General features: G+C 33.7%; 2 protein-coding genes across 2 annotated transcripts; both read right to left on the reverse strand.

The window, feature by feature from the left end:
• Window positions 1–678: 678 nt before the first annotated feature.
• LOC115715793 (DELLA protein RGL2) lies at window positions 679–2,562 on the reverse strand. The gene has a single exon (XM_030644465.2). The coding sequence runs from the start codon at window positions 2,560–2,562 to the stop codon at window positions 679–681; it is 1,884 nt and encodes a 627-aa protein (XP_030500325.1).
• Window positions 2,563–3,722: 1,160 nt separating this feature from the next.
• On the reverse strand, window positions 3,723–4,925 carry LOC133031939 (uncharacterized). The gene has a single exon (XM_061105728.1). The coding sequence runs from the start codon at window positions 4,749–4,751 to the stop codon at window positions 3,849–3,851; it is 903 nt and encodes a 300-aa protein (XP_060961711.1). The 5' UTR covers window positions 4,752–4,925; the 3' UTR covers window positions 3,723–3,848.
• Window positions 4,926–13,901: the final 8,976 nt, after the last annotated feature.

The raw sequence follows: 13,901 nt of genomic DNA on the forward strand, positions 1-13,901 counted from the left end.
AAAAAAAATGAAAACTGAAAAAAAGACACATTTTTTTTTAGTTTTTTTCAGCAATTTTTTTTCCTTAATTTTATTGATTTAGTTGTTATTAAACAAAATATAACCCCGAGTTTGTTTCCTAATATATGTAAATTGATCCCGCTGTTGCTGAGGCGTTGTCAATGAAAGAGGCTTTGAGTTGGGTTAAAGCATGCTGGGAAGAAAGCAGTGCTGTTGAGGATTTTCGTCCTACAGCGGTGACTATGGAGTCGGATTGTCTCTTGTTGGTTAATGCTATCAATAGCAAGAGCCAAATTCTTTCTTCTCTTGGTCTTATTATTTCGGATTGTATTAATCTTATACGGTCATTTACTACTTTTCATATTTCTGTCCAGTTTGTTAAACGATATGGGAACTAAGCAGCTAACTGGTTAGCTCATTCTTGTTCATATCCTGATCGTATTTCCAGTAGAAGGTCTGTCCCTTCTCATTTGGAAGCTATTTTGATAACTGATTTGCTATAATAAAAATTACAATCTTTAATACAAGTGTAATTTACGATATGTAACTACAAGCGGAATAAACCTATTCTTAAAAAAAAAAAAAAAATATTTCAAATTCCAAGTCTCTTCCAATATTTAAATAAACAATTAATAAAGAGAAAAAAATTGAGAGACAGAAGAGTTTACATAATAATCATTAGAGAAATTTCCAAACTGAAAGGGAATTAATTGGAGTACCTTTCCACCCAACAATCAAACCCTTTCCATTCCTTTCCATAGTCAAAGAACTTCCATAACCAAACTTCTTAGCCACCAAGCTAGCTTGGTACAAAGAAGAGTCACTCAACTTACTCTCCACCATCCTAAACCTCTCAAAGAAAGCTCTCCAAACTCCAATCCTCACACTCCTAATAACTCTCTCACCATTTTCCTTACTCACAATATTATCAATCCCCATTCCCAAGACCTCTTCCATTGTCGTTTTAAGCTCCTCTTCCTCTTTAAAACAAGTCTCGAAACAGTCAAAGAAAGCCCCATAGAAGAACAAAGCTTCTATGAATCGGTTCGCAAACGACGGTGCGTTTAGATTAACTTCTGTTTCTATGACAACCATTACAGATGGCTTTAGTGTTTTAATAACTCTCATCAATTTCTCCAAACTTAGTGGCTTATACAACATCATTCTTAGTAATAACGAGGTGAACACAGCTAAAACCTCGTCTTCCTCAGTTTCGATCATACCTTCATTGATGTCATCCAGTTCTGTTAAGATCAAGATTTTAAACGAAAAGGGTACGTTCAGAGACTCAGCTAGATTCGTCAACCGGTTCTGGGTTTCCTCAATTTTGACCTGATTCTCCGGTGTACCAATGGCTGTGATCTTAAGAAGCTGAAATAATGGACGGTCTTGATTATTAATATTATTATTATCATTTCGCTCTGCTAAAGCTTTCATTAAAAGTGTCCATTGAACCCCACTTCTAATCTCGAGATCGATCACATGAAGCTTATCATCAAACTCATCCAAACTCTCGATTATAGCTTGAACAGCTGGGAAATGAAGTACCTGAGGAAAAGGGAGTCGTTGAAAGCAGGTAACGCTTAAAATGCTTGTACCCAAACCACGACTTAATTGATCTTTGTCATTATTAGTAGTATTAGTTGTACTGGTCATTGATCTTCTTCTTCCTCTTCTTCTTCTAGTAATAAAACCAGTTTCTGAATCGATTTTCTGTTGAAGAGCTTCAATGAAAGAGAGGACAACTCGCTCGACTGAGTTGGGTTTATTATTAGGTGATGAGGAATAATAATAAGAGGGAGTGAGTTGAGGACTTTGGAGGAGTCTGGTGGCTTGGTCAAACTGTTGGTCGTTGACTTTTTCAGCTACGGATAAGAGAAGGTGGACTAGTTGTACATCTTTGGTTTCGCCATGGGATAAACCGGAGATAGCATAACAGCTTCCAAAAGGGGGCATCAAAACGGTGTCGTTTGTTCCCTGGACACTCGAGAATGTTATATAGCATGATCCGGCAATTCTCATGATTTCTTCAGTTGATAGCTTCGAACGACGTGTCGTATAATGATGACTATTCATTATTTGGGTGTTGCTTTCTGTTATCTTCGTGTTCTTGTTAGGACTACTCAGCTTGTTATGTCCACTAGTTTCGCATTGGCTAAGAAACTCTAAAGAAGCAAAGGGAGGAGGAGGAGGAGGAGGAGGAGGATCATCGAAATTCATTGAAATCGCATCGAAATCATCCAAAATTGAGTAGTCGGACTTGGGCAACTCTTGTCTTTGTTGATCTTGAGCAAAATTTTTTGGTACTAGTACTTCTTTATTACCAGCCATATTCATCATCATCATCATGTTATCTTGTTGATCATAGAACAAGCCAAATCGATCATCATCATCTTTATTGTTCACCATTCCTCCAAATGAATGGTCTTTATTTTTTGGATTGAAGATCACTTCTAATTCATCTGTAATAGTAGGGCCGCAATGATTATTGTTCTGAATTTCTTCGAAGTTGAATGGTGGAACAAAGAAGAAAGAATTATTATTATCATCATCATTAGCCATAATATATATCTGTATTGTATCTTATTATAGCTATAGCACAATGTTGTACATTATAATGAGTTTTATTATTTGCACAAATATCATGAGTTGCTTAGCAGGACAGCATTGGTTAATTTTAAGATTTGATAATTATGTTTCGATACCATCAATAGTAAAGAACTGTTTTAATCCGCAGGCTTTGTTTATTTTATTTATACAAAGCAATATTTGATTAAACCAAACAAGACTTGGTGAGTGTTATTTATTTATTTTAAAAGGGTTTTATTTTTTGAAACTATATATGCATTGGATTATATAGTTTCATCCCAATACAAGGTAGACAAATGTCAGTAAGAGCACTTATTATAATTATCAAATTTTGCACGCCCAAAAAGTATTACTATATTAGAATAGATTATGAAAGTTTGTTATTGTCAAATAATATGTAATAAAGATATAAACATGATGTAATTGATTTGGATGTGTGTTTTTTCTTTTTACCTATAGTAGATTTGGATTTTTTTGAAGAGACAAATTCAAAAGGACAAACATTAGTATAGGGCACAAATGAGAACCAAAAACATACTTGCTTGGCTAGCTAGCTTTTTCTTTTTCATAAAATTAAAATTAAAAAATTATTATTTAATTAGCTAGCTAGTCATTGTACCGTGTGGATGATCAGATTGGTGACTTCAAGATATATATTATTCTGCAATAACTTGGAAATTAATAAACCTAATCAAAATCTCCATATATACAACAAATGCATAATAAGTTATGATAATAAAATATAAAATATATATCTCCTAACATATTAGATGATCTAATTAAAAAGATGTACCCAGGCCTATCTACGGTTGTAACATCTCCAATGTATGCATCATACATGTTATAATATAAGTAATTAGATGGTAATTATATATATGCAATACAATATTAATCAAATTAACTAACATTTCTTCTAACTTCGAACATCTTAATTAATTATATTAAAAAAAATGTAATAATACTATTAATAGCTGTCATAGTGATATACAAGATCTTAATTAATTAATATTATAAATATAATAATAATTAACGTCACAACAACTAACCTAGCAGTAAGGAAATATCATAATATAATTCAACTATATATAGATAAGAGACCCATTATATATATTAATTAAAATAAAACCAAGAATAATAATATTCTTTTTCTTCTTCTTCTTTATTTCTTTTTCCAAGAAATTTTTTTATACATCTTAAAGAAGCAGTAAAAGAAAGAAAAAAAAATACACAGTAACATACAATTTTTTACTCAGTCATGATCAGACTTTTTCTTCAACAACAATATTTAAAGTAGCAATATTACTATTAGTATTGGAGTCAATTATTTCAGATGAGATTCTACCTACTCTCCTACAAAACAAAGACATTCCAACCCACATAAGACTCTTAATGACTTTCACCATACCAATAGTGACAGTCAAGTAATACAACCACCAGCCAGCAAAGTCAGCCAAACCAACCTCCATTAACATCTCACCTTTAGCCTCAGCCACAACCACCAACGACTCAACCTCGTCCCTCAGCCGCCAATACCACAACCCACCGAAACTCCCAGCTATGGCTCCTCTCTCGAACCACTTCTCGTTCCTCGAAACGACACCAAAAATGGTGTCGTCCACCACAGGCTTAACCACAAGCCTCGACCAATGAAGCATCGTTTCGTGCAAGCCGAGAAAGAAAATGACTCGACTCACCAAAGTCCTGTCCGTACCGAAGCTCGAAAAATCTGTTCCCAATGAAACGGTTCCTTCGATCCCTAAACCCACGCACACTTGTAATGTGATTAGGAAAATCCAGGCGGCGCTGAGGCGGAGTCTACGGCTGAGGAGAGCGGTGGTCAACGGTAGTGACTCGCTGAGGAGTGTGAGCTTGCCTACTGTTAGGGTGTGGACGAGTGTAGCTATGCTTATGGTGGAGACTATGAGATAGAGGATTGAAGGGCTTGTGTGGAGGAATATGGAGAAGAAAGGTGGAGACGGTTGTAGCTGGTTGAGGAGGAAACGGGCGCAGGCGATCCTAGCCAAGAGGAGAAAAGATAATGGAAGTAAGAGGCTTAGTAATGTTGTTGTGGTTATTCGAAATGGGACTCTTACTAAGGCTGATTTTATCAAAATCTTGTTGTGATGAACAACTAGTGTATGATCATGATCATGGTCACTCATTTTAGAACAAAGATTATTTATAAATGTACCTCTAATCTATGTGTTTTTTTTTTTGTTTGGATGAGAAGGTGGAAAAGTTTATGATGTATATATATGTGAGGGTTTTATATTTGTAGCAACGACTTGTATATGATCATTATTATTTATTTGTTTGTGAACATATTTATTGTTAGAGTGGTTGACACGTCTATATATGTATGGCGTTCTTTTAAGTTTGAATTATTTATTGTTTGGCATAAATTATTAAGACATGTAAATTATTATTTTTTTTAAGTGAAAGTATACATATGAAGCATTGCGCGCTATATAAACAAAGATTTTAGCCTATCAATTCTTGTTCTATGATTTTCTTTTTCTATGTACATATATATATATTGTTCACATATATATATATATAGTTATAGTTATAGTTTGTTTGTAGCGTTTGAATTTTGTCTCGATTGTTTATATTCTTTTTTCTCAAATGACATTTACATGTTTAGGTATAATTATACAATGTGGATCTTATATTTTTAAGTATTTGTTTGTTAGATATGTGTATATAAAATGTAATGTAACAATGAAGTATAAGGTGGGAGTTGGTTTCTTTGACTTTACGTCTCTATCCATTCTGACGTGGCAAGTTGCAGCCATATGATTGCGTAGTGGAATATTACTCCCTTTTGTTTATTATATATAATCATAACAATATATTTTAAAATATAGTTTTTAGAAACAATAAATATTATTATCGATATATAAACGAAATATGTTAGTTTGTTTTTTAAGTAAACAATTTCAATAAAAATGAAAAAAGAAATAAAAAAGAAGAAGCATTTAGTAATGGAGGGCTTGTATAGTACCACTACCTATCCATGACGCGCGTTGTCTAAAAAGAATAGCTGATTAATTAATAATAAGAAATATGGATCCAATTTATAATTTCTTTTAATTAACTTTTTAAAAAATATATATTTTTCAAGTAATAATTAGTATTTAGTATAACTATATATATGTGAGATTAAATTTATATAAAACATATACAATTTTTTTGCAGCGATCAATTGAGAGATGGATCACAATCCTAAAGTTGAAAATTAAGGATCCAAATCCTCTAGTGCACCCACTTTTTTCCTGATTATTTCTTTAAGACTATTTTATGTGTTTTATGACTGATTATACATATGGGTTTTAATATTAGTTGTTTAACTTTATTAATTACAAAACACATATATGTATTAGGTAAAATTAAATTAACACGTTATACATAATTGTGATGTTTCGTGATAGGCTGTTGATTCTTGATATGAAGGTCAACGATCGTACCTTATACATTAACACAAACGTATACATATATATATATATATGTAACTTATATATCATGAATACCAATATCTTTTGTAGCTATACATTATAAAATTAGCAACTTTATAAGAGAATCACAAAAACACTCCTTGACAAACCTCAAGAAAAACTAATATTAAATTATTCAGGACCCCAAATAATGAGTATAATGACAGTACACCATATAATATGAAACATATAGTAGGAAATGCCTTTACATAATATATATATATATATATATATATATATATATATATATTTGAGACATATTGAAAATTTAAAGAAAGTAACGTAAAATAGCATCAAAAAGGTGTAAAAGGAAATCATGTGTTATAATTAATATGCAATAATCAACAAATATATATGACCCACAGGCTGCACCATTCAAACCCCCGATCGCCAGTGATCTCAATCCCCCAAGCGGTGCCTCCCCATTTGCGCTACCGTAAGTGAGAGATCGCAAGTCAAAGTTTGGAGGTTCAAACTTTGAATGCACTTTTCGATCACTTTTGGTGTCCGTTTGATGATCTGTCTTAACAACTAGAATCAGACGTTGAGGAGAACAATCTCATCATTTCGCCCGACTCGATAGTTTTTTTGGTGATATTTTTGTAGCTCTGCCCCTTTCCAACGATTTTTTAGTGATACCGTGTACTTTTTTGACAAATAGTTGGCATGAGCATGATCTACTCGTATGTACTACCCTTATTTTCAGTGACTTTTTCGGTACACCAATTTCTACCGCCACTGATAGTTAGTATGCACCGCTTAGGTGAGGTTTTGAACTCTAAACTTTAATATAGTCATTTTATATATTGTTGGACTTGATTTTGAATGTAGAATGCAATAATGATGATTATTTAGCCATTTGATGGTATAGGTGAAAGTGATATATATGATTGGACTAAACATTTGGAGCTTGGGACTTGAGAGCTTAGGATCATCGTTTTGGACAAAGTTTAACAACTTGAGAGAGGTAGGAACTCAACTTGATTATTGGACTTGATTTTATTATGATGATTAACATTTGACATATTCCAATTTTAGTGATTTATAAATGTTTGAAAAATTGAAAACTTAATCTGCATGTTTTTTGGACTGTTCTGGAGGCACTGAGTGTTAAATATATTTTTGCACAATTATCTATGTAGGTTATAATTCTTGGGTTTTATCAAATTACAGCTCGTATGGTGCCAAATTTTCTAAAATAAACGGAATATGTACTTTTACTGTTCTTAGCGCCAGTATTGGTTTCGCTGATGAGAGCCATATTTATCTTGTGTATCATAGGAAGATCAGGTGTGCATTCACCTGGTGTAAGACCAATAATCTGTACATGAAGTAAACTGAATTTGAGCCTCAGTATTTTGGTGGTTCGCGACTGTTAGGCTATTTTTAGCCTATGTTTTGGATCCAATTTATGTGCGTTTTTAGCTGTGTTGGGACGGAATTACGCTTGTTTTCTATGTTTTCAGGTTCTTTGGAATAAAAGAGATCTCGGGTGCAGAAATTCGTTAAAAGACGTGCTGAGCCGAAGAAAACTCAATTTTTGAGCAATTGTGCATATCTGGCCGCGGCTAAACACAACTTGGCCGCGGCTAGATCTCGAAAACTCAGAAGGCTTCAGTCGCCGCGGCGATGAAGAGGCTCGCCGCGGCGAGTTACGAGATACAGAGAGCACCCAAATTTGGCGATTTCTAGCCGCGGCGAGAGGAAGCTTGGCCGCGGCGAGATCCCGTACGGACCAGGGGCATTTTCGTCCATCGAACCCTAAATTTCAATTATAAATAGAAAATTGCGATTGGAAGTCTGAGAGAGGCGATTTGGAACCCTAAAACACAGCAGAAAGAGGCAAGAAGAGCAGAGTGATTCAAAGTGAAGATCCAGAGTCAATCCACCAACAGTTTCTTTCTCTATTCCTCTTTAATTTCTTTATGTTGAATATTGTTATAGGAATGGTTATGGATTTATTTCTGAACTAAATTTCCCATTTAGGGAGGATGATGATTGTTGTTTAATGTTTTGCCTAGTGTTGTAATATACTTGCCTCTTGTTCTTTCGATTCCTCCTGCAAGTTTTCTCAATTTCAGGATCAACTGGTAATATGACTGTTTGTCCTTGACGGCGCATGCACTTAGGATTCCTGAAATAAATCAAGAAAATATTGCAAGAAAAAGGTTAGAAAAATCAGCAAGAGAAAATATACCAAAGTAGAAGTTAGTATAATTTTATGTAATATTAATCTTTAACAATTCCCCGGCAACGGCGCCAAAAACTTGTTGCTATAATTTTAAACACTACGCAAGTATACGCAATCAAGTAGTAAATCTCACACAGGTGAGGTCGATCCCACAGGGAATTGGATTAAATACCACTAAACTATACTTATAATTCTATCTGGCAGATCAAAAGTAATTATGATTTAAAAATAGTAAATTATGAAAGTAATTCAGAAAACTTAATAACACAATTGAAAGTTGAGCAAGATGAGATAATAGGGAGGAGAATCCTGTTGTTGTTTACCCAAATCGTTAATGCTTAATTACTATCCTATTCTTGAAGTGAATGACAGATTATGAAATAACCTAGCTCCTTTCAGATCTTCTAGATTCTAAATCACATGTTATCTAATTAATTCCTTAATTAAACTAACATGAAATCAGCATTAAGCAATAATCTACTCGTCACATAAGTCATGCAAATACTTTCGTTTCACATAGAACATCGATTATCTTAATTTTAGCATTCTCAATTCTCACTTTTCAGATTTTGAATTGAGATCATAGAACATGCACAAGGTGATCAATCTTAAACATGAAATTAAACACAAATTAAGATAATTTCACAAACAAGAATGGAGGAATGGTAATTAAACATTAACTAGGCAAAACATTAAACAACAATCATCATCCTCCCTAAATGGGAAATTTAGTTCAGAAATAAATCCATAACCATTCCTATAACAATATTCAACATAAAGAAATTAAAGAGGAATAGAGAAAGAAACTGTTGGTGGATTGACTCTGGATCTTCACTTTGAATCACTCTGCTCTTCTTGCCTCTTTCTGCTGTGTTTTAGGGTTCCAAATCGCCTCTCTCAGACTTCCAATCGCAATTTTCTATTTATAATTGAAATTTAGGGTTCGATGGACGAAAATGCCCCTGGTCCGTACGGGATCTCGCCGCGGCCAAGCTTCCTCTCGCCGCGGCTAGAAATCGCCAAATTTGGGTGCTCTCTGTATCTCGTAACTCGCCGCGGCAAGCCTCTTCATCGCCGCGGCGACTGAAGCCTTCTGAGTTTTCGAGATCTAGCCGCGGCCAAGTTGTGTTTAGCCGCGGCCAGATATGCACAATTGCTCAAAAATTGAGTTTTCTTCGGCTCAGCACGTCTTTTAACGAATTTCTGCACCCGAGATCTCTTTTATTCCAAAGAACCTGAAAACATAGAAAACAAGCGTAATTCCGTCCCAACACAGCTAAAAACGCACATAAATTGGATCCAAAACATAGGCTAAAAATAGCCTAACAGCGACTACCCAGTTTAGGATGTTGTTTTCTATAAAAACCCTTTCATTTCTTCATGAGGGGGATCAAAAAGAGAAATATATAGTCGAAGCTCTGCAAAGATATCCTCTATGCTTTCTTCTTCGAGAGAGAAACCTATAGAAATAGAATTAGGATTTTATATTGTAAACACCACTTGTAATATATTTCAAAACCCTATAAGGCCAATATACTGACTCGTGGACTATGGATAATTAATGCCCGAACCACTTAAAATCATTTGTCTTAGTTACTTAACATTTATTTAATTTCTAAAGCTTTCAGCTAATTAGTTTCTGAAAATCTCAGTAAACATTTATCATTAATGAGTTTCCTAACCTCTTGATGCTTCCAAGTTGAGTTTATCCCTCGAACATTGCAACACAAGACCTTATCCATTAGGTCTGCGAGGAATTCCTCCTCCCTCATCTGTTTCCATCATTTCACACAAAATCTAACCCACTTGTAACTTAGTATAGTTTCGACATTCAAGGCTTAGTAAGGCTTAGTACTTGTTCCTTAATTGGATTGTGGGAATACTCTTAACTTCTGTTTTTTCCTCCTTGGTACCTTTCCTCTGCCAGATGCCATTTTTCTATTTTATAGCCCCTAGAGGTTGCACATTCACTTCATTAACTGGTAAATTATCAATAGGATGACCCTTCTCATTAAGAGTCTCATTAGATTTCTCAAGGGTAGCCTTCTTTTTCGAAGCCACTATGGAAATCTATTTCAGTTTCTGTTTTAGGCCTTTTTTACATAAATGTTGTGAGTGACCAAATCTCTTGCATCCCTTTCAATTAATGGGCTTCCATTCATAATAGATGTTAAGATAAACTCTCCGACTTCATTCTCAAAGACAATTTATTCAGGCAGGTCTTGATTAAGAGAGACTTCTATCATAACATGTGCATAAACTAATCTATCTCAATTTCTAGTAGCTTGATACTTTTTTAGGATACACCCAATTTGAGGAAGAATTTTCTTCATGGTCTCTAAATCCCAATACTTAATATCAAGGTTAGAAATTTGAATCCACATAGGAAGTTTGCTCAAGTTTTCTTTATGGAATTTGAATCCACTATGGAATTTTCTTCATGGTCTTGATTAATAGTTTTCTATCAAAGAAAACATATTCACCTACCAAGACCTTAATCCTATCTTCCAAAGTATAGAATCTGACAAAGAAAATTCCATGAGCAATTGAGGAAACTATGTCAATTCCTTTATCTTTCCAAACTCTATGGAAAATACCTTCCATGACATGCAAAGGAGGGTTAGCCACTAGCACATAACAGGCCAAGGAGGAATTCCAATAGGAAATTTCCTCTGCAATATCCCCAATTCCAATTTTAACTCTACCAGACTTCCCATTTTCTAATTAAAGGCACATTACTCACAGATTGTTCAACACACAGAACAGGGAAATGAGCAAGGCCTGGAGAATTACCTGACTTTCTCATCTTTTTTGAAGCTTGAGTAGCCCTAATCTAGGAGGAGATGGTTCATTTTGCACTAGTAATCTCAGTAGGGGCCAGGGTTGCCAACAGTGAGTTTTCCATAGAAAGTGGAGATTGATCTCCACTGGAATGAGCTTGCGATGTTCCAGGAGGTCCTTGTATTGGAGACTTATAATCGAAACTCAAGGAGAGAGGTTCTGACCATGAGCTTCTAATATCGGGGATTCCCGAAATCTTAGATTCGAAAATAGGAGGTTTTAAAAAAGAACCTACAATCTATTTTGAAGCCACTGAGACCTCTTGATATGGATTGAGGTCAGTGAGATTAGTCTTTGAAGTTCCACCAAAATCATCATCATTTTCAAATTCCAATAGCTCAAGAGCTTGAATCCCTAATAGTTCCGCCATGGATTTAGTCTTGAGAATAGGGTGCTTGGAAATTGGACTCTCTATCTTGCTTTTTTGAGTGATTGCATTCCAACTTTCCAAGATTGAGTTTTCCCTGCCATAGCCACAACTTATGTTGAGAGGAAAATCCTAGTAGAGCAATCCAAAAAAAATAATAATAAAGAAATATTTGTTCACTCTAATATGCAACCTATATTCAAACAAGATGCTCTAGCTAGATAATTAATAATAATTCTAAAAAAATCAATTACCATTACACAAATAAAATTTCCCATTCAAAATGTTAATGAAATATATGATAAATATACATTTTTATTAGGCACTATACACATTTACATGCAAGTGCTTAAGATAAAGAAAACATCTATGTCAAGCCGGGCACGTACGTTATAAATTATGCAACATTGGAAGGTTTTTACAATGTATACATATAAAAAATAATAAAGGTTAAAACTTTAAATACCCAGCTTAAACTTTGTCTTCATTATCTAAAAAAAATAAAGGTTCATCATCGGATGGTGATGTGATTCCAACTCCATTATTATTTATTACTCTAAAGAAATAATAAAAAATAGACATGGAAACCCACACCAGTCCCTTGATGACCTTCACAACACCAATCATCACCGTCATGTAATACAACCACCACCCAACAAAGTCAGCCATTTCCAAATTCATATTAATATTATCAAACAATATTAATTCCCATTTAACCTCAGCCACAAACACCAAAGCCTCAACCTCTTCTCTCAACCCTAAATAACACCACAAACACCAAAACCCAATACTCATCAAAACTCTCTTCACCATCTCCTCCTCCTTCTTTCTTCTCCAAACGACACCAAAACTTGTGTCGTTTATCACCGGCTCCACTACTAGACTTGACCAACGAATCATAGTCTCATGCAAACCAAGAAAAAATATTGCTTTACTATACAAAGTCCTGTCCGTACGGACACTTGAGAATTTATTACCTTCTACTACTAATGATAATAAGTCGTTATTCCCTAACCCTAAACCAATGGAAACTTGCATGGTTAGAAGTAAAATCCATGCTACGTAGTTCCCTAGAGTAGTAGTAGTAGTGGTGAGACTAGTAGTAGTGAGTTTATTATTGGTTAGGGTGTGGAGGAGTGTAGCAAGGCTTAAGGTGGAGACTATGAGATAGAGGATAGCTAGGTTTGTGGTGTGGAGATACGAGTGATTGGGATATTGAGATGATGAAGAAGAAGAGAGTGGTATAATTGGTATTAGAGCTACTTGGCTTAGGAGAAGAAAACGAGAGAAAACAATCTTTGCAAGGTGGAGAAAAGCTAGAGGGAGTAAAAGGGCTAGTAGGGTTAGTGTAATTATGCGAAATGAGACTCTCACAATCGTTGATTTGATTATGATTAACAATATCTTCTCATCGTGGTGATCATTAGCCTTCTCTTCCAAGTTTTGATCATCCATTTTTCTCTTATATATGTACACTAAAACCAAATTTTATAAATGTACAGTTATATAAAGAGTTGTAATAGCTTTTTCAATTGTGGATGAGAAAAATGGACATTATATATACATATATATACTATAATATATTATATGATAGCTAGAGTGGTTGCCATGTCTATGAAAGTCATGATTAGGAATCAAATTAAGTTATATATATATATGGAAATAATTATATGCATAGTTTTCTTTCTTGGTTTGTTGTTATGATTATGCATTATACGTTTTGTATCAATATGCATTATATATAATAGCATATAATACATTAATTAGTTGATGATTTTGAAGTCTAAACTAATAAAAGTTGCAGCCAACGTGGCATTTTTATCGATTCCAACGTGGCGAGTTGCAGCCAGATAATTGTGTAGTGAAATATTATTTGTTTGACTTATATTACAAAATTAATAATTTGAATCTATCTATCTATATATAAATATATATATATATAAAAAGAGAGAAATGATAAAGGGTATCAGTGGTGTTTAGCATCCTCCTATATGTTAATATCGCTATTAGTCTAACTAAGTATTGAGTCTCATATAGTTTAATATTAGCTTTTAAGGAATATCGCTAACCAATAACCCGACATGTCGATAAAGTGTTAAGCACTACTGGTACATAATAGCAATGCTCATAAAGAAATAAGACGGTGACATGTTCCAAATATTTTTATCTATTTTCTTCTTAATTCTTTTATTAAGTTTATAAATATTATTTAATTAATTTTCCCTATTTTGAATTTTTTATTAAATTTATAATATTATTTTATTAATTAATTAAATATAAGAAATTAAATTAAAAAAACTATACACATGTAATTAAAAATAATCCTAATGTAACTATTAATTTTTTTTATTATTTTTATAAATATCTATTATAATTAAATATATATACTTAATTATATTCATAACCTTAAACCTAATTA

This window comes from Cannabis sativa, chromosome X (assembly GCF_029168945.1).
Source record: "Cannabis sativa cultivar Pink pepper isolate KNU-18-1 chromosome X, ASM2916894v1, whole genome shotgun sequence".
In the NCBI taxonomy this organism is placed as follows: Eukaryota; Viridiplantae; Streptophyta; class Magnoliopsida; order Rosales; family Cannabaceae; genus Cannabis; species Cannabis sativa.